We start from the raw sequence: 27,419 nt of genomic DNA, 5'->3' as shown, positions 1-27,419 counted from the left end.
ACAGGGCAGATCATGAAGATAATCTACTTGTTCTAATAAAGTGCAGTGCCAGAAGCTGAAAAATGTTCTACATACCTCCAAAAACAAAGGCAGCAGCTTGAAGAGATAATTGATACATGCATTTCTTGGTACTTGCATAGACTGATGTGAAAACCTAAAGGTGAAGCATAACCATGGCATGAATTGTCACCAGTGGTCCTGGTGGCAGGGAAGACTAAGAATAGTAGGATGAAAGTATTTAAAGTCTGTGAGGAAGCATTGGTAGATGGTCCAGATGTAGTTGTTGCACTTTGTGAATGAAATAGATGTCAGCTTTTCTGCTGTATTTTATAATTTGTATCTCTAGGTGTGAAATCTTTTGCTAAGGAGCTTTTTTTCTTCAGTGTTGTACGCTGTACAGGACAAGAACATAGTGGTTTAACTGAAGTGAAGCAGAGTAGCCTCGATGCTGGACAGTTGTTTTGTTTTGGGTTTGTTTTTGTTTTTTTTAGAAAACCCACAACAACTATACTCCTTTGAAACAAATAATGTTTTCTTTGGTCGTCCTGTACTAGGCAGTTGTCTTAGACACCTGAACACAAATCCACATGCACTTTTTATAATCTCTTGGTCATAGGAATATTCAGTCATATTTTCTCAAAATTATGTCCAAGCCTTTTTTTTGCATCTTTATGGTATTCAAAGTGTGTTAGATGACATGGAACTGTTGGAGCAGGTCCAGAGGGAGGCCACAAAAAAGATCACAGGTACGGAACACCTCTCCTGTGAAGACAGAGTGGGAGAGTTGGGGTTGTTCAGTCTGGAGAAGAGAAGGGAGACCTTATTGCCAGTGTTTCAGTACTTTTAAGGGGTGGTTATAAGAAAGACAAAGGTCTTAGCAGGGCCTGTTGCAATAGGACAAGAGGTAATGGTTATGAACTAATAGATTCAGACTTGATATGAGGAACAATTTTTGTGTGTGAGACATAAAACTAACATAATAGAAGACTGTTCTCCAGCACGGTGAACATATTCAATCGTCTTTCAAAATACATTAATCCAACATCATGCTGGCAAAGTTGTAGCTCACCAAAAAGCTCTCTTTAAAAGGCTGAGGGAATTGAGGCACTGAAACGTTGTCTCTGCATTTAATGTTGTGTGTCCAAGAGAGATTCTGACTTTTGGCGGAGTTTATTTCTCCCCCGTAACCATGCAAGGAGAAAAAGAGAGACTACATTTCTTCTATAGACAGAAACTATTTGAGATGGATTGTAAAAACACAGATTTCGCACTTTCACATGCCTTAGTTTCTTTGGAGTTACTACTGTAATCTAAGTAGTCTCAAATTTGGGTTTACTGTTTGTTCATGTAAAATGCAGTTGGTTTGGAAACTTCTGGGAAGCAGTATTGTTGCTGTGAGAAGTAGCAGTTAAAATCACTGACTTAACTGGCCTTACTATGAAAACAATGCTGTTTAATTTTCTTCAAACTTCTTTATTATCCTTGGAATCAGAGAATCACAGAATGGCTCAGGCTGGAAGGGCCCACAGTGGTTCATAGGGTCCAAACCTCACCTCAAGCAGGGCCAGCCCAGAGCACAGGGCCCAGTATTATGTCCACAGGGGTCTGGAGTATCTTCAGTGAGGAGATTCCACATTCTCTCTGGACAATCTGTTCAGGGCTCGGTCACTGCCCAGGGAAGAAGTTCTGCCTCCTGGCCAGGTGGAACTTCCTGGGCATCAGTTCCTGCCTGATAAAAAACTTCTGAATATACTGAAAACAGTCATAATTACAGAATAATTTTGTTTGGAAAAGACCATCAAGTTCAACCTATGGTTGATCCCCACCTTAATCAACCAGCCCAGAGCACTGAGTGCCACATCCAGTCATTCCTTGGATGCCTGCAGGGACAAGGATTCCCCCAACTCCATGGGCAGCCCCTTCCAATGCCTGACAGCCCCTTCAGTGAAGACATTCTTCTGATGTCCAACCTGAACCTGCCTTGACACAGCTTGGGGCCATTTCCTCTTGTCCTGTGCCACCTCCTGGATGTCAGGAGGTCTGTTCTGCTCCCTATAATACTAATTCCTTTTGTCCCTGCATGGCATAGGAATGCATATTAATTTATCCTTACTCCTAGAAAATGAAGTTCATCACTTGAGGCCTTTGACCTTGTCTGGGTATAAGAAATTACTTAACTTCTTCGTTTTAAACTCTGAAAAGTTCTTACAGAACCAAAGAAGTCAGAATTAAACAAAATAGAATACTTTCCATTGCTAACAAATCTGTCCACTTCTTGTTTGTCTTGAAAAGGTATCTATGGAGAAGTGATCATTAAAAAGTAAGCTTTCATTATTTGCTCTTAATTAGCTCTGTCAGGCTATCATAACCCCTATTGTATAATTTTCAGTGACAACAAAAAGGGTAATTTATACAGAGTGACAATAAATTAATCTATTGTACATTCACAATGAACCAATAGCTGCAGTAATCGTTCAACAAGTGACTTGCACCATCTTAGAAGGAGGAACCTGTGTAATTTTCTGTCCAAACAGCCGATTTCATTCAGAAGTCCTTCCATACACTTTCTCAGGGACTTCTAGGATAACTTGTCATCAAGGACCACAAAATAATTTTCCAGTTTCCTTTTTGTTCTGACATTAGTGGCTTAGTTCAACCAAGTTTTGTTTTGTGTTCAAATGGAGACCCCTTCCTAGCTAGTCCTTCATTAAGGAAATTAAGTGGTGGTTCTGTGCTGAGCAAAAAGATTGTCATTAATTATTGTGTTGTAGTGTCCCTTTTGGATCTGAAGGCTCTTGCAACATCATAAATTCCATGCAAAGAGCAATCACTTCTAAATTATCAATCTAAGCTTGCTCAATATTTCATCAAAAACCCCTCTTTGGTAGGAATGTGTGTGCAAATGTCATCTTAGAAAAACACATTAGTGCAAAGCCTCTTAAAAAGTACTACTTACTTAAAAGATTATATGGGTTTACCTAACATCGCTCTTAGAGTCTTTATTATTTCCAAATTGCCATCAGTAGAACTTGCATGCAAAAGAGAAGACCTGGAAAACAAGAGTCAGGGTCAAAAGTAACAGCAACTCTCTCAGTACTTACGAAATCTGGCAATTGCCATAGTGGAGGGAGAAAGTAGAGTGGCTGCCAGTAGGGTTTCATAACAGAAGGAAAATCTCTGTCCATTTGCTCACGCCATGAAGTTGGAGATGGAAGTTCAGTGGCATCATTGTGGAGCAGCATGTTATAAGTCATGTGGAATGGCTTCCTTGTGCTGGGAAGTTCACTGTTGTTAGTCTGGAGTGGGACATACAGATGTGACAGACCTATAAACCTGCATGAGCAACTTGTGAAGGCGAGGTCATAAAAGCAGTTTCACAGAATTGCAGTCAGAGGGGAAGAAGAAAAGTTTCCTTTAGCAGCTCTGAAAGGCTTAAGGGGTGTTGTCCCAGTTTTGCTCTCTGGCACTCACCACTTGACCAGTCTTCTTCATCACTTTTGGAAGAACAAAGAGGGAGCATTTCCAATCTGGTAAACACACATCCTCAAATAGCATTGTGTTCTCTTCCTTGGCTGGCCAAGTGATGTAGGTGGAGCTTGTTCTGCATATGTTGTGTTTAATTCAGATTGTGGTACCCTGTAATTTTCTAGGATGTGGATTACCATCAAACTGGATTTCTAAATTTCAAGTCAGGCCCAAGTATGTGTTCTTTGCCTCTTTCATTGATTCAATGAGTGTAGAGAAAAGCCCATGAGTGATGCCCAAACCAAACAATACAACATGTACTAAAATGGCATACAGACCACACCCTGTGGGAACTATCCAGATCTACAAACAATTCCAAGTTATGGTAATAACACAGCCAGTTAGAAACATCCTGTCAAACCCACAAAGAACTCCATAAGGACTCAAGAATGCTGATCTCAGTATCTTACCTTACCCGGAGCCTGAAACTCCTGTTTGTATCACAGGTTGTTTGCCCAGTACTTTGCTTCTAAACATACAGAGTTTCCAGTGTTATGCTTTGCTGGATATTGATAATGATGGCCCTTATGCCAATGGCAGAGAAGAATGCTTGTGTTTTTTTCAGTCTGATGTCATCCCACAAGCAGCCTCGGAACACAGAGCTGTAGTGAGAATGTAGTAGATGAAGTCAAGCCTTCCCTTGAAACTGCATTGGAGATCTTGGAATGCATACATATTGTCAAGCCAAGAACTTTAGTGACATGTAAGCAGTTGTCATGTCCTGTCATTGAGGAATATAGGAAAATTTAGTGGCACACCTTTTCCTGGTGAGCCCGAAGGCTCTGGACAGTGAATGCTTCTGTCTGCTAGCCTTTCCACTTATTATTCCATTATCCTACTTTTTCAGTATTTTCTTCTGCGTTTTTTCCTGTTTTTCTAGGTGCAAGGAATGTAGCTTACTGGTCTATTCAGCACACTACCTTCCCTATTCCATATCCACTCTAGATCACTTCCAGTACTTCATCAAAAACAGCCTTGCTTTCCTTCCCTTAATGGGGCTTGCCTTTCCTTCTCCAGCATGGACTGTTACCCTGTCTGCTGACTGCTTATGTGCTGAGTGCCAACATTATTCCTCATGTTTCCTGCAGGCCTCTGACTCAGGGACAATGACTGAGTGTCCCTTCATGCCTGTCCAGCCTCCTTCAGCTCCTTATTTTGCCTCTAAGACCCAGCTCTCATTTGCTTTCTCCATCTGAGAAATGCTCACAAAACTTACAGCTTTCATTTTTCTCTCAGCCAAGGATCTGGCAAGTTTCTTGGCAAAGATGTGTCACAAAAAGTCTACTCTGTTACCTCCATGGTGATGAAAGAGCAGCTGTAAGACATATTTGTTAGCTTTCATTTTTCAGGTTGTGGCCAAAAAACGTGTCACTAAATCTTTTCAGTGCCATCTTTGAGAACATTTGAAAAATAATTTTGTGATCTAAGTGTAGAGCAAATACACCCCTTCAAGTGGAAATTGTGATCATGTACAGGTGAATGAATCCTTGCAGAGGCCATAAAAATCTGAAGTTTTAATCAGATTATAGTATGATATAGTTTGCTTTATTTTCATGACAGTCCAGGCCAATATGGATGTTAGGGTTCATCTTCAGGCTTTTCTGCAGATATTCCTAATTGGAATTCCTAGATGGAAAGATCTTTCTCTTTTGAAAAGCACTGTTAGTATTTAGAATAGGTTAGCGTAAGGAAGTTTGTTTTTGTTTTGTTTTGGTTTTTTTTTTGTTGTTTTTTTTTTTTTTTTTCTACATCATTCCTTCTGCTTCTGCCTTAAAAATGTACAATTGTACGGGATCAAATGGAGGAAATTCTGTCTGAGGATTCAGGGGACATAAAAAAGGAGTGATTTAGGTAATGCCTGATTATTGTGAAGATTTTTTTTTTTTTTTAATTACTGGTGAAGGAGAATAATGTTATAAGTACTGGCATATCTTTTAAAATATCTCAGTAGCTTTCTTCATTCTTCAGAATAAAAATTAGAGAAGATCTTCTCAAAGATCTGTGTAAGAAGGGTATCACACGGAAGTGACCCTTATGTATTGCGTGTGTTCTGAGGTAACCTACAAGCAGTTAATACTGAGTGTCCTTTCAGTCACAGAGCTCAGCAGAGTTAGGAAACTCTTGCTTAATAAGACACATGTACACTTTTAATACTTCATAAATTAGGCATATAAACTTCCAGCAGCCTTGAAATGATCTCAGAGGAGTTCAAGAGGCTTTTAACAATTCATCAAAACAATTGGTTTGTTTTGTTGACAGCTGTGCAGGAGTGTTGATCGGAGGGACTGGTAAACTGGGAATTAGTGTTCAGCTTTCAGCCTATGAAGGTCAACTAGGAAATTACAAAAAGCAGACATTTTCTTTCAAAGTCTCATGCAAGTCAGAAGGGAAGGGAATCATAACCTTTCCTTCCAGGAATTTGTCTTTTATTCCTTCGGCTTAAGAGATAAAGAGTAATGTTTGGATACTGAGAGACAGATTGCGCTAATTGTTGTTTTCTGGGAATTTGGTGAATAGCCCCTCAGATAAGCTGGGTTAGACCATCAGCTGGTGTATTAAAGCCTTTCCATGGGGTTTTCTAAACAATTCCTAAATATGTTGAAATCTAGAAAGAATATGGATGCTCTTTTTCCATTAAAGAGAGCCCAGTCAGTGTTAGCATTTCAACTGAAGTGAATAGCGGAATACATTAAAACATTGCAGAAGCTCTAAATAAAAAGGAAAATAATTGTTTCCCACCATCTCCATATGTTGTTCCTCTATACTGGGTCACAATTCCTATAGGATTTCCACAGTGACAAGTGGAAAGCTGAAGGAGCTATCCAAAATGAGCAAGCATTATCTCTCTTTAGAGGTAGGAGAAGCAGTGAGAAGTCCAAGGACAGTGTAAGATCATGTGTGCAGGAAAAGATTCAAACATCTTGAATTCTCTTTCCTAACTAGCACAAACTTCCATTGTAAATGTGACCATATGGTTAACTTCTTGTCTTTTACTCATAGACCACTCAAATTCAGCTCAAGAGCTTGGAATTGCATGATCTTAGTAATTTCATGTTAGTGCTTTAAATCTGATCCGTTTTCTGCTATGTATCTTTACTGTCATTAACCCTTACTAGCCCTTTGGTCTAATTCTGGGGGACATGCACATTCCTCATTTCCGACTCACATCACTCCTTTCTTGCTTTCCTCCACACTTTTCTCTTATACGTGTTCCTTTTATTACCTAGAGGCAAGGAGAAGGAAGCAGGAGGTTTTCCATCCTCACCTTTAGCCTCTGACCCTAGTATAGGTTCAGAAAGAAAGGTCCAAAAGATACAAACAAGCCAGTGCACAGTACATTGACCTTTACTTTATGTAGAAAGCACCAAGCAGCACATTCAGGGCCTCCGTTTGAACATCACCATCAGAGTCATGACAAAAGTGTAATGGTTCAGGAGGACTTCCTATTTATTTGATATATGACTCTTAAAAGTCCCTGCAGTCAAATCCTGCTTTGGTAAAGGTTCCATTGTTCATGAACTAACTTGGTATAGGAAGGAAAATCTACCATTTTGCTTTGGCTGTTGAGGTTTTAAACTGAACAGTGTTTTCCAACTGTTTGGTAACACATCTAGTGTTGAAATCCTGTTTCCCCCATCTGTACAGAATGGAATAGCTTCCTGTTATTATGTGACTTTAAAAGCCTGAGTTTCCCACTATAGACAACTTCAACCTGCTGGCTTGAAATTTATATTGATTCTGTCACTAATCTAGATCTTTTTGTTACGAGTCTTTTAGGTGAAAGAGCAGGGTTCTGTAAATTTAATTGCAGCAGATGTTTCTCTGGGTTTTCTCGCTCTCATTTCACTCTGGATTTTAGTTGTTTTTCCTTGGAAAGGTACATGAAAGGGAAATCCTTGTATAGTCAAATGTTTGTTTTACCATCTAAAACTTGCAAAGGGTCCTTAGCCTGGGCTGATTTCTTCTTGAAGAGCTGTAATTATTCATGGAAAGGTAAAAAAAGCCTTTGTCACTAATAGGCTTCTTGGTGCTTCTTGTAACAGTCTTTATTATTCCTTTCTACATAATTTTCTATTGATGAGGTGAATATAGGCTTCCTCTGCTGTTGAGAAAGAAAAGGTAATTGTTCTTTTTTCACATTTACCAATGCTTGTTGCGTTCCTTATGTGTTTAAAGGACAAGGATGCAGAAAATGATGTTATTGATGGCATCACCATGGCAACAGTTCTTTGGAATAACACATTCTGGCATTGTTATTCTGCACACACAAAAAAAAGGCGGACTTTCTTTTAAGCACAAACAGATTGTGCCCCTTTTAAAGGCACCCATGAACTTTGCTTTTCTGAAGATTTACAGACTGGTTTGGGGCAGAAAGGATTCTTACATCATTTACCTCACTGTGTACATCACATTATGGTGTTAAAAAAAAAAAAACATTTTGAAAAAGCCAATGGTTTAAAGAGACACAGTATGGGAAGGATACATAAAGATTTCTTTGATCGTAAAGAAAAAAAAAAAAAAACTTGAAAGAATTTTGAAATTTATGAGCTCTAGGACCAGACTCATTAAATAATCAATAAGGAGACAGAGGAGACTGGAGGAGTCAAACACTCTGAGCTTATTAAGTAGTTATTTAGTTATGACAGTACTCCAGATAACATTGCTTTTACCCCACACAGTACACACATCTTAACACATTCTAATCAGAAATCGAATTGCTTCCTCACAAGGTAGTTTGCAAACATATATCTTGGCTTTCATATTTGGTATTCCATTTTCCTGGGGTACGTAAAATCCCGCTATATTAGCATTTGGAAGCGATAGCATTTTCTAAGGCACAGTATGATTTTATTCTTTTTGACTCCACTGCAGTTCTAAAATGGATTACTTTATTTCTCAGAGACTCATTAGTGAAATATATCTGTGTTTTTGTAAGAAAAAGGAGAAGGGACTGTATTGAACTTGGGAATGTTTGAAATTCATTCTGCTCTCCGTGGTGCTTTTTCTGGCATCCAAGTGCACACCTTCCTGTTTGACTTCCCCAAGGAACAAACTATCTCTTGCATGCCAACACTGCATGGAAGTGAGCTCTACAAACCCTGGGGCTTGAACACTGTGCACCTAAAATGAACTTGGGTTGTATGTAAATGTACCACTTAAATATACCCACAGTCTTATTTTTGAGAGAAACTGTGGTTGACTCTGTGGCTCCAAATACACTGTTAATATTTTGGTTCTAAGTTCTGTGTGACTTTTCTGGAAGTCACCACAGCTGCTAGAAATCAGATGTTTGGTTGTTGGACAGTAACTTTGACCATTGGATTTTTCTTCTCACAAAATCTTGATGAAAATGTAAAGCTTTGGGGACTACAGTACAGCTGCCTATGGATGTTGCTTCATATTCAGCTTTCCAGAGCTGAAGTGACTCCCTAAAACTGAACAGGAAGCTGGAAACTCTATTTCTTTATCTTTATCTTTGACACATGTAACCACCTTAGAGAGCATGGGGGCAAGTTGAGGAATTCCTTAGCTTTGCAGTGATTTTTTTATTTGGTAAGAAACAAAGTGACAGAATGAGCTTTAGATCTTGATCATGTTTAGCCCTACTACAAAATGATGCTCTGTAGTTACCTGGAGATGAGTGAACAGCCTTCTCTTCTTGCAGAACATATTTTTGAGTTTAAATAGGTTATATATGCATTAGCACATATAGAATCACAAATAATTATGAATATTCATTATATATCAAGATTGTTACATATATATATATGATACATACATCTATTACAATACATAATATATATAGATCCATATACTATAATGTCATGTATCATTTTGTTAATTACATGATTTTGCAAGAAGTTGTGAAATTGTCCTGGGAAGAGTTTGGGATGTGAAGGAGTTCCTGCAAAGGAAAGTGTTGTTGAAATATTTACTCTTATTCCATCTATCTGAATATACTCTATGTGTTGAAAAAACTGTCCTAGAAATATTTAAGATATTAGAATACCAATATATTAGAAATATTTCTAGAATAATTCTATTTCAAGTCTGCCTCATGTCAGTTGTGCATATTGCAGAAGAAGGAAGAAATTGCAATGTTTTAGTTGGGTTTTTTTAATCCTATCCTCCCATTGCTTGCCTTATCTTTACACAAATTATACTGTAGTGATTTAATTTTTGCTCAGAACTTATTCAAAACCTTCTCATGAAACAGTAATGAAAAGCCATCTTTTCAAATGTTTTTTTTTTTTAATTTATGTTTGTGAAAAGTGTCTGCTCTCTGAGATTATTTTAAGTCTTTTTATTGAAGACCTAAAAAGTTTGCTACATCTTTGTAAGAAGTTTCACTTGGTAGAGGTAATGAATGTTTGATTAAATACTGAATTTTCCTGTGACCAGGAAGGGAAAAAAATATTTTATTGCCATTGTCTGATCTTCTGCTTTACAATTTTCCCATGTTATAAACAGGTACTAAGAGAGACACTCTAGAAAAGGGTGAGACAGTTTTTCCTAGCTCTAGTATGCTGAGGCCCAAAAACCTCATATGACTATTTAAAGAAAAACACCCTGCAAGTTTCTTATTCTTTAGCCAACTCTGGATTTCTTTGTGTTTCCTCAGTCCTGCTGTTGCTGCTGCAAGTGAGTGTTTGAGACCCCAGACTGGGCTGAGGTGGTTGTTCCACTACCACTGCCCAGCTGAAGGTGCTTGAGCTTGTGGTAATGCTGTCCTTCACTGGCTCTGCTGTAGTACCACACCCCTGGTGCTCAGGCTAGCCGAACTACTCCAGGTTTATTTGCTCCCACCAAGGCACCCAAGAAATAGGAGAGTGGTGGTGAAGACTCAGATGCAGAAAGTGCATTTCTCTCCTCTGCCTCCTGCATGGGCTGGCCTCCCCTCAGGGTCACCCCCATCTGCCCAGGGACATCGTGTGGCAGTGACTCCCTGAAAACCTGCCTTTTCTTTTGCTTTGCTTTACTCTTTAAGGAATTGCTATTTAAAGATGAAGCAAAGTTAAAAGCAGGTTGTAGTGCTGACTGTGTTTTGTTTCTCTTTCCTTTCTTGTCCGTACCTTTTTCTTCCCTTTCCATTTATTCCCCTTTAACATTATTCTCTTCTTGGTCCTGTGGGAATTGATTATATTTTCTGGCAATTTTGGAATCTGTTTCCTTTCCCTACTTCCATGGTTTCTCTCCTAAACTTGGTCCATTCATTCTCATCATTCTCCTGAAACCAAAGCACCTTTGCAGAACTGCAAATCTGTGTTCTTACTGCTGAAAGAATGAAGTTATATTTCTGATACATGTCCGTTTCTAAATCTCAAGACAAAAACCCTCTCCATGTGGTTTCCTGGCTGACACTCAGAGCAGGAACATCTTGTCAGAGATCAGACTGCAAGTCTGCCTTCTGAAGATGCTGGCCCTAAGCACATTTCAGATTCAAACTGAAAAACGTGTAATTGCTAAACAAACTTGAATTTGTTTATTTTATAATATACCAGCAGCTGTTTTCTTGTACTATGTCCAAGATCTCTCCAGAGAACCTACTTAATAGTGTAGAATTTTGTTTCATTGGGTCAGTTTGCCTGCTTTATTTGTTTTCTTTCCAACCTCTGTTGGGGTGAGTTGTAGTCACTGAAACAACTATTTTTTCCTAAAACTTTGGGCAGAACCAAGTAACTTATTTCAGGAATGAATATGGGAAGAAAATGTTGTGTTCATTCAGTTAACAGTATGAAAAACATTAAATGTTCATATAGATGATTACATTTCCAGCATGCCCAGTGTGGGATTTCTCACTTATCTTTGAAGGTCTGTTCCTAGTTGGATGCTTTGTACCTGTGGTGTTGTGATCAGCTGAGGAAGGGCACCTGCCTCAGCCAATTAATTTCACCCTCCATTTCCTTGCTGAAGAGAGCAAATCTTGGTGGGGGTTTTGATCCTCAAGAAAGGACATTCTCTTTTGAGATGAAAACATCTTACTTCTCTCAGTGGGGAGCAGAGGTCACCCAGACATTCCTCACATCCCAGAATCAGGTTCTTATCAGGGAGCCAGAAGTGTCCAGAAGATCAGATGCAACTGTGCAGCATAAAGGTCAGATCCAGTCTGTTAGAAAACAGTCCTTTGGCTTTAGTGGTCCTAAGATCTGACCTTATGTATTTGTTGACTCTAATGCTGATTTTCATCCCCTTTGAGATGCACACAAGATCCTGGAGTTAGAAGGCAAAGGCAGGGACACTCCCATGTGTAGATGGGGAGCTGCTTTCCACAAGACAGACAAAAGGTTAACAGTCTGTTTCTATATGACAAAAACATACATGCATAATGTACCATATGGCTTAGAACAGCCAGCTCACATTTTCACTAACATCATGTTCCCGTCTCCATCAGAAGCTTGGTGTCTTTCAGTTGGCTTCCATTCCCCACATAGTAAGAACTCTGTGAGAGGAGTTGTCTTTGTCAGATTTCTAAACTGCCTGGTCATTGACCAGTGTTTTTTATGTAGTTTCTTACACAATTTTTAAAAGAGAACAAAAAAGAAATTCCTACGATGTTACTAGTTTACAAAACAAGTAAAATGAGAATGCTTGTTTCCTCTTGTATTCTTTCCTCTCTCTGCTACTGAAGATATATCTTGTATCTTATATATGATGCAACTTAATAAGAGATCTCACTATGTAGCTTGTGTTAAAATTAACTTATCAACAAGAAAGGATAATGTGATTATGTAGTTTTCAAGATTGAGTGTAAATGATGCAGATGTTGCTGGGCATGTCAGTGTGTATGTATGGGTTAACTTAAAGATTTCCTGTATCTTCTTAGCACATTCAATCATATGTAGTCTGACAATATTCTGAAAGTTTTTGATGCAATTTAAAGTAGTCTTTTTCAGATCATGTTTGGAATCAGCATGTTTCAGCATGTATAAAAACAGCAGCAATATAAATACAAAGTGAAATCATAGCAACATAGAGGATAATGTAAGCATACATGATGAACCACATGGTGAAATAATTGCTAAAAGTCTTAATTAAGATGAGGACAGACAGTGTTAATGAGAAATAAAGGCTGATCCATGCTTTAGTTGTCACAGTCAGCCTGATTCAAGCACTTTCAGGGGCATTGAGCTGAAAACATTTTTAGAGCATAATACAATGGAGAGGCCATTATATCGGACTGAACATTTTGCAGAACAGCACTATGATGGCAGACTGGATTAACGTAGTAGACTCACATCCAAATCTCTCCTCGGTGAGGAACAAAAATGAGTGTGGATTGTGGTATACATAACAGTGGCCATCACTCTTCCATGAACAGTCTTTTTTGTAACTTAGAATCAGGAAAAATCCAGGAAGGCAATAGAAGAGAGTTCCTCAAGTCATATATAAAATGCTGAGAGAGGATTTAGTTTAATTAGATCAGCGTTTTCCTTTCTTAAGTGACATTTCCCTTCCTGTTTATATTTTCCATTGGGTTTTGTTTTGCTGTCTGTAAGGTGAATTTGCTGAGAATGTGTCTGTGTTTCAGTTTATTTGACTGTCTGCCAGAACTGCTGAAGAGACCATGCACCCATTCTTGTGCTGGCTTTAGAGATTACCTTGAGTAGCAGCATTTGGGATTAAGACACTGCTTTTATTAACAGTTAATGTGTAAAACCCAGAACATTTCAACACTGGACATTTTAGTGTCATGCTGATTGTGTGCATGTGTACAGACTTCACTCTTATCAACTCTCTTATCAACACTTAGTCTTTCTCTTCATTTGGGAACCATGGTTTTTCACTTGACCCATAGTCCCATCAGTTCTAGAAGCTGGAACACACCAGCTTGCATAAATCAAGACAGGATGGGAGCAGCTCCTTGTGTTCGAAACCAGAGTGAGGCAGATGTGCACAAAATGGAGAGGGGGGATGGTCACAAGTTCTGTAAATAGTTCTGTAAATACCTTCTGGTTAGGGCTTGGATGGAAGATCCATTGTCTGAAACTTTGCCCAGGCTGTGCATTGCACTGAGGTAAAACTGCTATGGGCATCATTCTGTACTGACTTGGGAGAGGCCTCCAATAGTTCCATGGGTGTTCTCCCTCTCTGTCCTGTTTCTGCACTACAGTAGTCAGCTCAAGGAAGGGGCACCATGAGAAGCACAGGGCACCTCTTGGTGCCAGCACCCATCTGCTGAGCTGGGGCTGATGGTGATAAAAATAAAAACTTCAGACACATAAATGAACAGCAGAAGCCTATGCAATTTTCCCATGATAATGTGTTTGGTTTTTTTCATTCGAATGAGTAGTTTTCCACCCCCTTCTGCAAATAAAGAAGGTTTGGCCTTGATTGTGGGGCTGGAGCAAGCACACTGCTCACCTTCTCCTTGGGTCACCCATTGTCCTGGGGCTGAGCAGCAAGGCAGGCACTGAGAGGCTTAAATCCCCCTTTAACATTGGGAAAACTTTCCCATGCTGGTATTCACACTCTACACCCCTTATGGAAAAAGCATGTGTGCATTAGGTGGCTGCTAAGCATTAACTAAAATATTGCAAAGCTTGTTTCTCAGGGGGCACGAGCGAGGAGAAATGACACCTCAAACATCTCACTGCTCCTGTGGCAGCAGTGTGAACTCAGCAGAGCAGATCTTCACTACCAGCAGTGCACTTTCTTATAGGAAAATACTGGAGGTGGTTTATGTGTTTCTAGTTGATTTTAAAGTTCGGAATACATCCTGCTCCAGAGAATACTTAAAGTCATTTTAGGAGTATTTTTCTTTCCTATTTATATGTATTTGTATAGAAACTAAGATTAGTACTAGAAAGATACTTAGCATATTTTTGTATTTTTAGTGTGACTTATGTGCCATATCATTAAAGATTCAGTATTGGCTCAAGAGTCAACTTGCAAAAAAGTAAACTTTATCAATGGTGATTCATAAATTATTTGTGTATGTAGATTGTTACAGAAGACATCTGGATAAATACTGTATCTGCTGAAAAATAAGAATTTTGGTTGATTAAAATTATTTGCAAACTAAGACAGTTTTGGGTTAGATTTCTTTTTTAGCAAGGTGAAATATTAATTTACTGCATTCTTATTTCTCTATTTTTTTCAGGCTAAAAAGTCTTTCATTTCACTGTTATATTTTCTAAAAGAATGATTTTCAGGCTGAGGAGATTTCTGTGGTGCTCTCCAGCTAAACATGCAACTGAAATAGTTTTTAGACAACTCTGATTAATACAATAGTTGGAATAATTACTACAGTAACTAAAATATTGTGGTCTTACACACAAATACCAGGATCACTTCTGTTTCTAATGATTTTGATCTTCAATTTCTCCCAATACTTTCATCAGTGCACAGTTTCTGTCTTCCCATAAAGGCAGATATTTGGTATCTACTAATAAACACTGAAAATTCACTTGCTTGATTACACTTGTGGGCCATTAAGTATCTGCTTTCATCTCTATAATTCCTCTCTTCTCAGAGCCTGGGCAGTGGGACTCAATCAGCCATGTGTTATCTTTCCCAGATTCCTTTTGGAGCATAGCGCAGTGCACAGGAATGCAGTTTGTCAAACACATTGTGTCTGAAATCCTTTGTTGGGAGAAGTGGAGAGAAAGAGATTATAAAATGTCTCAAACCCTTCAATAAGGCCTTTCCCAGGTTTCTTGTATCTGTTCAGCCCAACAAAGCGTTTGTACCTTGCTTTGATGTGTAGGATGGTATATTATAGCACATGGTGTGTATTGTATCTCAGGGCAGCATCTGTTGTCCAGGCTGCAGTTTACAAAGAGTAACTCAGTTATAGTAACTTACAATTTTTTGGCAAGTTTTTAGGCTCAAGGACAACAGAGAGGGGAATTTAGAAGAACTAAATACATCTGCTGTCTGTAATAGTGGTTTTCATAGGTGGTGAGATTTAAGACCCTGGTGTGTTTTGTAGGAGAGGTGAACAAAAATACCCAATCAGACTGGTGATGTGTGTTTTTCATTACTCTGCTAATACAAACCTCTCAGAGCTAAAGCTGAGCAGTGTGAATAACTTCCTGAAGCTGTTAACTTCTGTCACCCTGAGGCAATCTCTGACTGACTTTCTGGAGCGTTTCCTCCTCAAAATTCTAGGCACAAAAAAACATTTACTTGCAATACACTGGCACTGTAGGTTTAAGCTGAACATTTTGCACTGGAGTAGTTTTGAGAAATTAGCCTAGAATAGGTGGGAGCAGACACATTGCAAAGTGCCACATGAGTTGCAGAGTCTACCCTGATGTTGCTTACAGCAGTGTTTTGGGCAACACATGCAGTTTTCAGCATAGCAAGCTGAGTTACAATGTGAATTCTCTACCAGTGTATTCTGAGAGAATTTGCCTCTCCTTTACAGGTCAGATATCCAAGGGGAAGTCTGGGAAGGCTTTGTAATGCAAATCTAGCTAGCCTTCATTCACACAAGGAATGTTAGATGCTGACCCATAAAAACTGAGTTCAAGATTTCTGTGAATATGTGGGATTTGAATTAACACGGCAATGAAAGGCTCTAAGAGTATAAGGTGCATTCAGTATCTAAATCACTGACATGGTTTAGAAAGCTAAATTTGTCTCTGTGATGATTAAAAGAAAACTGGTTGATACTATTCCTTGGCATAAACATTAGCAGGAATCCACCCATGGCACTTGGATGCTTGTTGAACAGCTGGTGTGTTTTGTTTAATAGAGTCGAAGACAAAAGTGGTAGTAGGTTTGCTGAAGATGTGCTGTGTTTATGGTGGTTGACAGAGAATTGAGATATAAAACAAATAGCAAAGAAACTGATCCAAGCAAAAATGCTTGGTTATAATATTTGGCAGATTTTGTGTGTTAGAAAATATAAAGCACATTAACAGGCATATAAAAAGCACCAGACAGTAACAGCCATTAAATTTATACAAGGAGAAAAATAACAGTGAGATCACTTATTCAGCTCTGTGGGACAGACAACTTCCTGGGCTATCCTTTAAATCCCTGGTATTTTCATGAAAGATTAGGATATAGATACAGAACAGAGAAATCCCAAGTTTCTACATGAAACAGAGACACACAGTAGTGCTCGTATTTGCCCCAGAGCATGTTTGTCTTTTATTACACTGTTTTGTTGACTATATATCTCCTTTCAGCTCTGTTCTTTTGTCTTGTGGAACACAGTCCAGATGAAAAATAAAAGTAACAGATAAAATTATTGGAGGACTGGATATGCATCATTATTTTGTAATTTTATTTTAATACTAATATTTTCTATTTTTCTTTCCTTTTCCACAGAGGGTATGAACTGTATGAACAAAGATCATGGGTGTGCACACATCTGCCGGGAGACACCCAAAGGTGGGGTTGCCTGTGAATGTAGACCTGGCTTTGAACTTGCCAAAAACCAGAAGGACTGCAAATGTAGGTAGATGAAGATTAAATTTCAAATGCCCTGAAATGTCTTTTTTTCTTTGTTGTTGTTATGTTCCAGAAGAAGTTCACTTTGTTTTGGCCAAAGGTGATTTATAATTTTAGTAATGAGGGTTTTTTTTGCTGTAGAAGATGCATTTGGGGATGGATAAGAGGGACTGAAAAACAGAATGTTGGCAGTGGCTCAGTTACCAAAATGATAACTTTTCTACTTCCTTATGAATGCAGAAAAGTGAGGGATCACAAGGCTTTCCTTGTAAAGCAATACAAATATAAAGCGTAATGGATTCTGGCTTGCAATATTTTGAAGGTCCACAAAGGTGGATGCGTCAATGAATTTAATGATAAACCCACTAAAGCTATTAAATTAAGAGTGTCAGTTCCAATTCTTTTAAAAGAGAGAAATTATTGCCCTAGTCTTGATTCCACTACTCACAGTCTAGAATTATTACTTGGAAAACATGCAGCTGTATCATATATACTGTTCTTCAGAAAAAAGCCCAAAATGGTGTGTTCTTGAAGCTGGGATGTTAAAGATGTAGATACTCTTTAGCCCACAAAATTAGAAATCGTTCTATACAGGTTCAAATAATTGCCCTCAGCGTTGTCATCTGAAAGCTTCAGAACTGAGTCTTTCTGATGGCTTCAGCGAGTCTTAGATCTGAGTCCAATAGCTCTTGTTCCTACTTGGTAGCTTTGAGACAAAAAATGTGCATTAAAACAACATGAAGTGTTTGCTGCTTTGCACAGGGCCAGTATTTTTGAGACAGTTTCTTCCTGAGACCCCCACTATGTAAACACACGTAGATGATAATAGTTCCCAAGTACACAGTCAAAATAATCAATTTGAATGTCATAAAGAAATGCCACAGAGTATTTACAGCCTGATTTCTGCTCAATATTAAGAAGCTGCACAAGGCCGAAGGCAAAGCACAGAGAAAAATGCCTTCATAGTAATTTTCATTCTCAATGTTTATTAGACGTGAATACTGTGTGCTGTTAATTAGAGTGCAATGTCAGCTACATTGGCGAAGTGTGGGAGGATGTTTACTTGTTATTATTTGTTTCCTCAAATTCTTATATTCTTTGGGAGTTTCAGTAATAGACAGTGGCAGGAGAATTAGAGCCTTTTCTGGAACATTATTTGTAAATGTCTCAGGGTTTAATAGAGTAAAAACTTCAATTTATCCTGTGGCCTCTGGTGTTCAAATTGTAGCTGTAAGTATAATGAACTTTTGGTGACAGACTTCTAAGTAAGGACACTGAGTTTTCCAAGGCTGCAGAGCTTACTTTGAAGCACACCAGCCTCTAAACCCACAGCACATTCTGCAAGTATGATCCAGAGTTCTTATTTAGAATAATTACTTCTAGTCCTTCCAAATGCACAGAAGTATACAGGTGTAGCCAGATAGCCTGGACAGTAATTGTGAGATTACAGCAGGCTATTCGTAAAAGCCTAATTCTGAAACCAGATCTTAACTTTCAAAAAAATGACTTTTTCATAGCTAACCATTTCAGTGCAGCTATGTTGAAGAGCTAGACACTTCCCACTTGCCAGCCTGAACTGGGTCTGTAACCCTCTATAACAGGGACTGGTAGGGTCTGAGACACCCTTGTAAAACCCCATATCCCTGTGAGTTATGCTGGTTTATCATGGTCCTCCAGGAGTCCAGGCCTTTCAGGGTTTGTCAGAGCTTGCTGCTATGGTGTTTTTATGTGAACAGGTGACAGAGAGTGTAGTACTTCTCAGTACACCTAGTACCTCTCTGGGTGAATTTTTATCAGCCAGTTTGCAATTCAATCAGACCACTGGGAGAGGTTTTCAAATATATTGGCCCTAGGCCTTTAGTAACAATTCAAGTCTTCCTCAAAGGAAGATCTTAAAATAAGTTAGAAAGCAGCACTTGGAGGAAGGCTCCATGCTTTTTATGCATCACATGATTGTCATTACATGCTAGTCACATAATCACATCCCATCTTATCATTTACCTTCAGATGTTGATAAGGCAGTCACTCTTGCTTCATGCAGTGTCCATGATGGTCAGTGCTCAATAAACAGGCTTGTATTCAGTAGTTTCCTCTCCATAATTTAGTGTCATGCCCTACCTGCTGCACAGTATTTAAACCCTATTGTGAACATAAAATTTTTCATCCCCTCGTGGATTTTCCCATGATACTCATTACTGTAAAATCAAAGTGCTTTGTAGACATTTGTAATTACATTTTTGTAGACATTTGTATTTTCAAAATTCTCTTCTGAAGTTAAAAAGTACTGCTTTGCCCATCTTAGAAAAGAGAAATTAATATAAAGATATTAATATCAAAGTCATTTGGTAGTGATAGATGGTTAACAATAGCCACACAGAACCCAGCTAAGCATTTACAGCATGTTAATACGATCCAAGCCAAACTCCTGATACCTCCAGCTATAGTTGCAAAGTAACCTGTAACAGAAGAGATTCAGGTGACTTGCCAAACTCTAAGTAGGAATTCCACAGTGAAGGCAGAATTAGGCTAGGGTTTTTAGGGCTCCTTTCACTGTCTGAACAAGACCATTATTTCTTGACAGTCTATTTCTGGTTTGCTACTCACTCGGCAGCAGATGAAAAAAGATTCCCAGCTGTTTCCACAGCCCTGACTTTCCCCAGCTTCACTAGGCACTAAATGAGACAGGAGCATTTTCTGCATTTGTCATTCAGTAGAGTTATCATGACACAATAGGTCTATGTATAAGTCTCATATTTTGTAGCTTCTGAGTGCTGAAGATTGCAGCCTTAATGGTTTCTTAGTGTAAATTTTAAGTATGAAATTTATAGTTGCCCAACATGTTAAGAGAACACTGAAGTGTTGAGGCTGAAAGGGACCTCAAAAGGCCATCTAGAAGTACACCAAGCAGAATCACACAGATCCATACATGATCCCTCAGATGAGATGCATCCTTTAGCTCCAAAGCATCAGTAAACTTCAGCTTCTGGGAGTTTGCTGCTACTCCTGTAAACTGCTTTAATGGCCTCTGGTGTACACAAGCCCAGAAGAAGATTATGCTTTGTCAGTAATTTTCATAGATACTTGCTGGCAGCAGAAAGATACTTCAGAGCAGTCAATTTGGCTCCAAATTACATTGAAAAAAACATAGGAATTTACCTCTTCCTTCTACGTCTGTATCCATGATAGGTACTAAGGTCCTGCTCCTGAGCACAATTGCATTAGAAGTTTTTGATAAAATGAAGATTTTTTTCCCCCAAATATGAACAAACCAAGACATTTTATATTCCTCTCTGTCTTAGCTGGAAGCTTAAAAATAAGAGGAAATCTAAAGCAGATGCACATACCTGCAAGTTGCAACTTGAAAGAGTTATAAAGAAGTAAAAGCTGAATCTTTTGATGGAAAATGCTGGGTAACCCTACTTGCAGCTGTTTCTATCTGCCTCCTTGGATAATCATGATTTATGTGAGCAGGAAGGCTAGTGCAAAGTGATTCTGAAAGTCCTGTCTAGTACTTTTACAGTAAAATGCCAACTTCCTATGCCAAGTGGCAGCTTTTCAGCTCCTGCTGACAGTGTCCTCATACAACTGTTTGCTATCAGTACATTCAGATCCCCAGAATGTTAAAAATGTAAAGCCATACTAGAAAAAATAATGTAAGCAATGTTGCATGCACGGCTTTATCACGCAGAGGTGCCCATATATTTATGTAAATAATGTATTTAATGGCCAGTTTAGTTCAGAAACAGTGCAGTTTTCAAGTTATCTGGAATGACGATATGCTCATGTGAGAAGTCCACTCTACAAAAAAGAAATACCTGTCTGTGGCCATGGTATATATTTCAGTACACATGTGGACAGGATCAGAACACTGCTCTCTTGGGCATTTTTTAAAGTTACCAAGTAATAAATACTAGATTAAATAATTGGCCATATGTTTTCAAGTTCTTCTTGTCATGGCCATGTAAGATGGATTCTGTGAAATTTCAGAGAAGCACTGAAAACAGAATTTAGGCTGTAGAGTGAGGCTGAATTCTGGTACTTTCTGTCTTCTGGGGAGTTTAGCATGGAATACCAATATCAGTACTTAGTGGAACATGTACATTTAAATCCTTCTTGTTCTTTGAGATGTCATTTCTCTTTCAGACAGTTGTTTCTCATTTTTCATGATCAAAATGTCATTTCTAGACTAGTCCATATATTTCTTTGCCTGTAAGCACTGGCCCACATGCCAAGCTTTGTCTCAGGACTGTTTGGCTCAGCCCAGTCAAACTGAATAGATGCTGCTGGTTCCAGTGTGGGCAGGTGGACAGGTAGGGCCATTGTGCTGGCTGCCAGGGCCTGAAAGGTGTCTGGCCATCCCAGGACCCTGAGCATTGTAGTCAGGGAAAATAATTAATCTGGTTTGAAGGCACTTTGAAGCCCCAGTATCACCCCTAAAGCTCTTTATTCATGTGGAAGAGTGTTGGGAGAACAGACTGGTGGTTTGGCTGCCAGGACTGGACATATCCCACAGAGGGTGTGTGTCATTTGTAGGGCTTCTTTGCTCTTGTATAGGGCATTCCTCCCACTAAGGGAAAGAGCCCAGCATTCTGACTGCACTTAAGACACATGCAAATGCTGAAGCACTGTCAAAAGATGGTGTTACTCTGGTTTTAAATCTGTCATGTGGGGATATGTATGTCTGAGTTCTAAAAGATATGTGAATACTCTCCTTTGGTTAAAAAAAACCCAAAACAACTCATTATTTTCCATCCCTTTCATTTTAACATGATTTATGATATTTTAAGATTATCCGTGTCTGTTGGAATTTACCATTTTGCCTGTTTGCCTCTTCAGTGTCACAGACTCTGAATGAGCACACAGCTGTTTGCATAGCTCCAGAGTTCAAATTTATCAGAAATAGTTTTTAAAATAACACCTTATGAATTCTCATTAATATTGCTTTAATTCTTTCTGACAAAAATGGAGTAGATCTGGATGTCCATTTGCTTTTAAATAATTATGATTTTCTTCCTCTAAGCAAGAGAAATTTCCCACTGTGTCACTGCCACAGACTGAGGACGGGAAGAAAATTGAAGTGACATATTTTACAACTGGATTTTTTAGCAATTTCACCTGTAGAGCTGTCAAACTTCAAAATATCGACTCAAGTTACTTAAATAAATAAATTGTAGTCTAGACAGAAACTCAAATCCTTCAAAAACATGATTTACTAATGTTTCTAGGAGACAGGAAAACGAACTGGCCCACATGTGCATTCATGGACTGGGTAGAATGGGAACCAGTAACTTTAATATGCAGGGAAGCTATAAAAGTGTGTGATTCTGCAGGATTTGCTATAAATGCCATCAGTCTGGTGCAATTTTTTCATAGACAAATATAGTAAGGAAAAGTTCCTCGTATTACGTGGGTCAGAGCAAGCGCGTTCAGATATTTTCATCTCTGCCAGCAGAGGCTTTCAGCAAGGAATGCCAAAAATAACCACTGCAGTCACATTTTTACAATACACACTTTCTTGCTGATTGCACTTTAAAATCCTCAATAAAAATACTGCTGGCTAGAAATGGATTTAAACATCTGGCATAAACAACACCTTTAAGTTAATTTGTGATGGCATTGCAGTCCAACAAGGATAGAAACTCCACATAGTCCTAGAGGCATATTGGGTTGAGTAATAAGCTTGTCTTCATTGGAAAGGTGGGAACTTTAAGAATAGAGAATTGACATCGAGTTTTGTTTGTTTTGCATCAAAAATAGAAACCAAAATGTTACTGTGTTTTGAAGGGAAATAAATGTTGCTTCCTTTGGATGCAGAGTAGACGGATTTTCTTCTGCTATTTTTTCACAAAAGTAAATTATTTGGTAAGCTATAAAAGTGGAGAAGGAGAAAGAATGCCCAAGGGTGGCTGTTGCTTAGGGGGTTTTGTGATGTAATTCCTTGCAAGTTTAGGGTTCTCATTATTTGGGGTATATTCCCTCCTCTGTCTGGTTGGACTGAACCCACCATTTCTGTTTTCCAGTCTAGTGCACAAACTGTCAAGCTCCAAAAAGGGAACATGAATCAGGCAGGTCTCCCCGGCTTTCTCACTGCCATTCTTTCCAGTTGGATAGAACAGTGATATTCCTGGAAAGTGGGGTGGGAATCCAGGCAGTCTCTCTCTTCAGAGATTATTCTTGCCACCAGGCACCAAGGCTATTCCATCTCTATCTATGAACAGCAAAAAGGTTTTTATTTGAAGTGTAGAGTGGCAAGGACCAAGGATGCTTGCACCTGTAGTGGCCTCAGATCTGTACTCGCTTGAGAGGTGGACAATTCCTACTGTGATCTTTGCCAGAATTCAGGAGCTGAAATTGTAAACTTGTGGTTCCCATACTGGAAGGAGGTTTTAATGGGAATTCTGTTGGGTATGCTGTGGTGGGTCTCCCTCAGTTGCTTTTTTTAGAACTGTTCCATTTTAAGCTAAATACTTCAGTGATTACTGAGAGTGACATGGCTGTTCAGCACTGGGGCACTCACACCAGAGGTGGGATATTTCATTTCTAGTTACTGTGATGGAAAATTCCAGTCTACTCCGTTTTCAGGAGCTAGAATTAAAGCAGGGTCACTGAGTTCAGTGGGAAAATGTATGAACGTAGCCCTCTTGCATTAGATACGACCTCAGATTTTAATTAGATACTTGATTTTCAAATCCTGTTAATCGTTATCTTGGTTTTATTGTATATTGCAACTTCCTACCCTGCCTCTTTTATAAATTTTTATCTAGAAGGGAAATTCTGCTAAGACCAATGTAAGGGAGTTCCTTCTGATTACTGGGAGTCAGTATTTAAATAAATGTAGTCTGCATTTAAATTACCATAACATTTCAAAACATTTAAGTCCTCTGGAATGATGAGTATATAACTAAATAATGGCAAATTGAATTTCCCCTATATTTACCAGTAAAGAACCTAGTCCAAATAAAGACAGTAAATTGAATTCAGAAATCAGTCAGATCATAACTGTTGTTCAGCATCAAGGTGTGCATCTGCAAAGGATGAAATTATGCAGTGGCAAGTGAGAGGCTTTATTAAATGGTGCTAGCCGGCTTAATACTTTAAATCTGGTTTGTCTTAGAAAATAGAAATAAAATCCATCATGTGAAAAAGGAAATTAATTGAATCTGATCTATTAATTCGTATAGCTTTCAAAACTCTACCTATTCTCATGAAAAATGTTTGCTTTAGTGTATGTTTAGTACTTTTTCATCAGAGGACATTTGAGTTTTTAAAACTGCAATTGTTCTTCTTTCCTGGAAGTGAAAGGGGCATCTCCGGTGCTTCCTTCCTGGCTGAGGCCAGCACAGGCAGAGCCATAACAACTGGGATTTTTGTTGCAGAGAAGAAAAAAAAAAAAAACCCCAAACATTTCCTGTTTTATTTTTAAACTTGTTGCTTTAGTGGGAGCAGCACTTGATATAGTAGATTTCAAAACTTTTGTGGTTCTGTTCTTGCTGCTTGGTCTCTGCTTCCTCTACTGAGAGAATGAAGGGGCAGCGAAGGAGAAATGCTGTCTATAGACCTGAAACTATACATTTGTATTGTTAGACTGTTAATTTCATCATGGATATGAAGCATGTAGCTTTTAGGAAGACACAGAATTGGCTAAGAGTCACACAAAAATTATTAATACAAATAGAGTGGGGGAAATGCTTTTATTTTTCATTCTCTTCTATTCTTCACTGTATGGATTGAGTCTAGGGCATGAGACAGAAGGGAGGGGGCAGAAGGAAGAAATAGAAATAATTGTAAGCATAAATGTTATGTTGCCTTATGTCTTGGTATGTTACTGCTCTTCTGTGTTCTGAAAGGCTCTCAAGACTAATTGGTTTCATTGTCATTTTATTTATATATACATATATACACATTCATTTGGGGCTTAACTAGTAACCTGTAACTATGGGAATGGAGGCTGCCAGCACACCTGTGATGACACAGATACTGGCCCTGTGTGTGGCTGTCATCAGAAGTATGCCCTGCACTCAGATGGCCGAACCTGCATTGGTGAGTACTTCTCTGCAGCACATTTGATTTGGGGTTGCTCAGAATCTCTGTGCCGTGTGTGTGTGTGTGTGTGTGTGGTGTCTGTGTGGTGCATGTGTGACAGAGGGGTGCTCCAGCAGCTGACAGAAAGGTGTCCCAGCAGCTCCTGGCTCAGCCAGGCACGCAGAGAGGCGTTTTGTGCATGTTCTGTCAAAATGTTTGTAAATGAAGTATCCCTTTGTTACCCGCTTGTGACTTTTGTTTCTGTTGGTAACTATTTTTGAAGTAAAAAGGTGTAGAACATTCATCATTTTGAATGAAAGTTCAGCTCTTCGGTTCACTTGCATCAGTCAAGACATCCTTGCTTGAGCAAGGTTAGAAAAATTACCTCTCTTTCTGAGCTGTTACCAGGGAAAAGGAGTCATCATTATGTGCTTTCTTCCCTGGTGTACGTTTCATGATTCTAAAAACTGCAACACTTTTAGTGACTAAGCTTTCATTCAGAATATCAGTAGGAAAAAGCCAGACAAGACATGGAGCATCTTGGCAGATGCTTTGCAAACATTTATGATTATAAAATGTATAATTTGCTTAACACCATTTCTTTCCACTCCACTTCAAAAAAATAAATTAAAAAGTGCATTTTTGCATAGTGCAACTTAACATTTGAAAATTGTTACTCACAAATCAGAACCTGAAATCCATATTGGTTTTCATTGGCATTGCGGACATGTTGACTTTTTTTGTTTGTATAATTTCAAGTTCTTGCAAATTCTTAGTAATTCCTGAGGTTAAAAAAATACAGACACATATTTATCATATTTTCTCTCCTACACTACAAGACAGAGCATTTGAAACCCATGGAAATCTGTCTGTTGCCTCTAGGCAGTCTGTCTTGGTCAGATTCATGGCATAAAGCTCCGTGGCTGCCCAGAGCCTTGCTCACTCCTGAGGGGTTTAATTGCACAAATAGTGTGGTAGGGCAAGGTTTATGCTGGCAGAGGAAAGCTGAACAGGGCTCAGAGCTGGGCTCTGCCTTTTTGTCTGCAAAAGGTGTGTCTGAGTGCAGGGGATCTCTCAGTGGGTGCCTCTTATAACAGAGAGCTCATCCTGCAGTCCCTGTCCTGTGGCAGTTCCAGATGGGGAGAACTTGCAAGAGTGAGAGCCTTGAGAGCAGGTTTTATTGAATGGATAATTTATCTTCTATTTATTATTGTTCACTAATATCCTTGGATGTTTTATTTTGTCCAGCATGTAAAAAAAAAATTTTAAAAGCTGTGTACATTGCATCTATTTTTTTACTTTTTTTCCACATTTTTGTAATGTAATACATACAACTCCATGTTACATTCCTTGGTCTTGTGATGTAAGTCACATATTACTGCCTGTGCTGATTTTCTTCCCTCTAAAATAGTTCTTTCTCTTAGAATACTTCTAATTTTTTTATTTATTTTTTACATTTATTTATTCCTGCTTTCTGGTGATGGTTCCTGATTGCCTGTCTTGTCTGATAACTGACGTTTATTAATTATTTACAGAGAAAAAAAAAACAAACAAACTCAAACAAAAGCCTCTATTGCAGCCTGATCCCATCTAGAACTTGTTAAAAACAAAACAAAACAACTTCTTGTTACCACTCAACCATGCAGAGTTGCCACAAACAAAACCTGCCAGCCTCCTCCTCCTCCTCACTTCAGTGATTCCAGTGCTTGCTGTCTTCAGTGGTGTATATATTCCAGGCATCACTGCAAGAATGCAAACTTCTGCAATGCCAGATAAATACTTGTTGACCCTTTGTCTAACATATTTTGTCTTTGTTTGCTTGTCTTAACCTTTTATTTTTTTTATGTTTGCTGCATGTGAAAGTCCTCACTTGCATTTTCGTTTTTTGTTTTCCTAGTGAGCATTTCCCTTTTCCTATAAATCATTTTATTTACCCAGCTGCTGCTCCTCCATTGCTCTCCTGTATCAGAAATCTTTAATTTTATTTCATCTACTGATCATCTCTTCCCACACTTGTGACTGTTTCTGTGTATTTCTAATGAAGCATAACCAAAGTCCTCATTCTGCTGTATGAAATTCTTACATGTAGGAGGTCAGAGACTACCTTGTAAAGTGACCTCTGATGACATCATCCTGCTCACTGCATGCTAATAAAATTATTAAACCCTGTTCTTGCAACATCTTTCCTAGCGTTGAATGTTTAGCTAGTAGTGTTTCATAGACAAGCAGGCAACCAGCACTGCCCAAATTGATCTTTTTTTGTGTTTGTTTGGTTTGATGTTTGTTTATTTTTGTTGTTGTTGTTGTTGAATTTGCATGCTGTTGTTTCGTTTCTCAGTGTGTCAATGTATACAAGGCTGTGGTGTGTCCATGCCCATCCATCACCGGACTCTTCTCTCTCTCTCTCTCTGTCCCAGTCTTTTGCCTGCCACCTTCAGATCCTGGTGCCCCCATTAGCCTAGGTTGTC

The 27,419-nt window shown here is 38.7% G+C and overlaps 1 protein-coding gene across 2 annotated transcripts in view; it reads left to right on the top strand.

Annotated features, from left to right (window-relative positions):
- SCUBE1 (signal peptide, CUB domain and EGF like domain containing 1) overlaps positions 1-27,419 on the top strand; it is a 191,003-nt gene that overhangs the window by 83,592 nt on the left and 79,992 nt on the right. For both annotated transcript variants that reach the window (XM_053978276.1, XM_053978277.1), the window contains 2 exons: positions 16,807-16,932; positions 24,853-24,969. In XM_053978276.1, coding sequence (XP_053834251.1) covers positions 16,807-16,932; positions 24,853-24,969 — 243 coding nt within the window. The remainder of the gene's footprint in view (positions 1-16,806; positions 16,933-24,852; positions 24,970-27,419) is intronic.

The sequence above is a fragment of the Vidua macroura genome, chromosome 5 (genome assembly GCF_024509145.1).
Source record: "Vidua macroura isolate BioBank_ID:100142 chromosome 5, ASM2450914v1, whole genome shotgun sequence".
In the NCBI taxonomy this organism is placed as follows: domain Eukaryota; kingdom Metazoa; phylum Chordata; class Aves; order Passeriformes; family Viduidae; genus Vidua; species Vidua macroura.
This window is presented reverse-complemented; position numbering and strand designations above follow the sequence as displayed.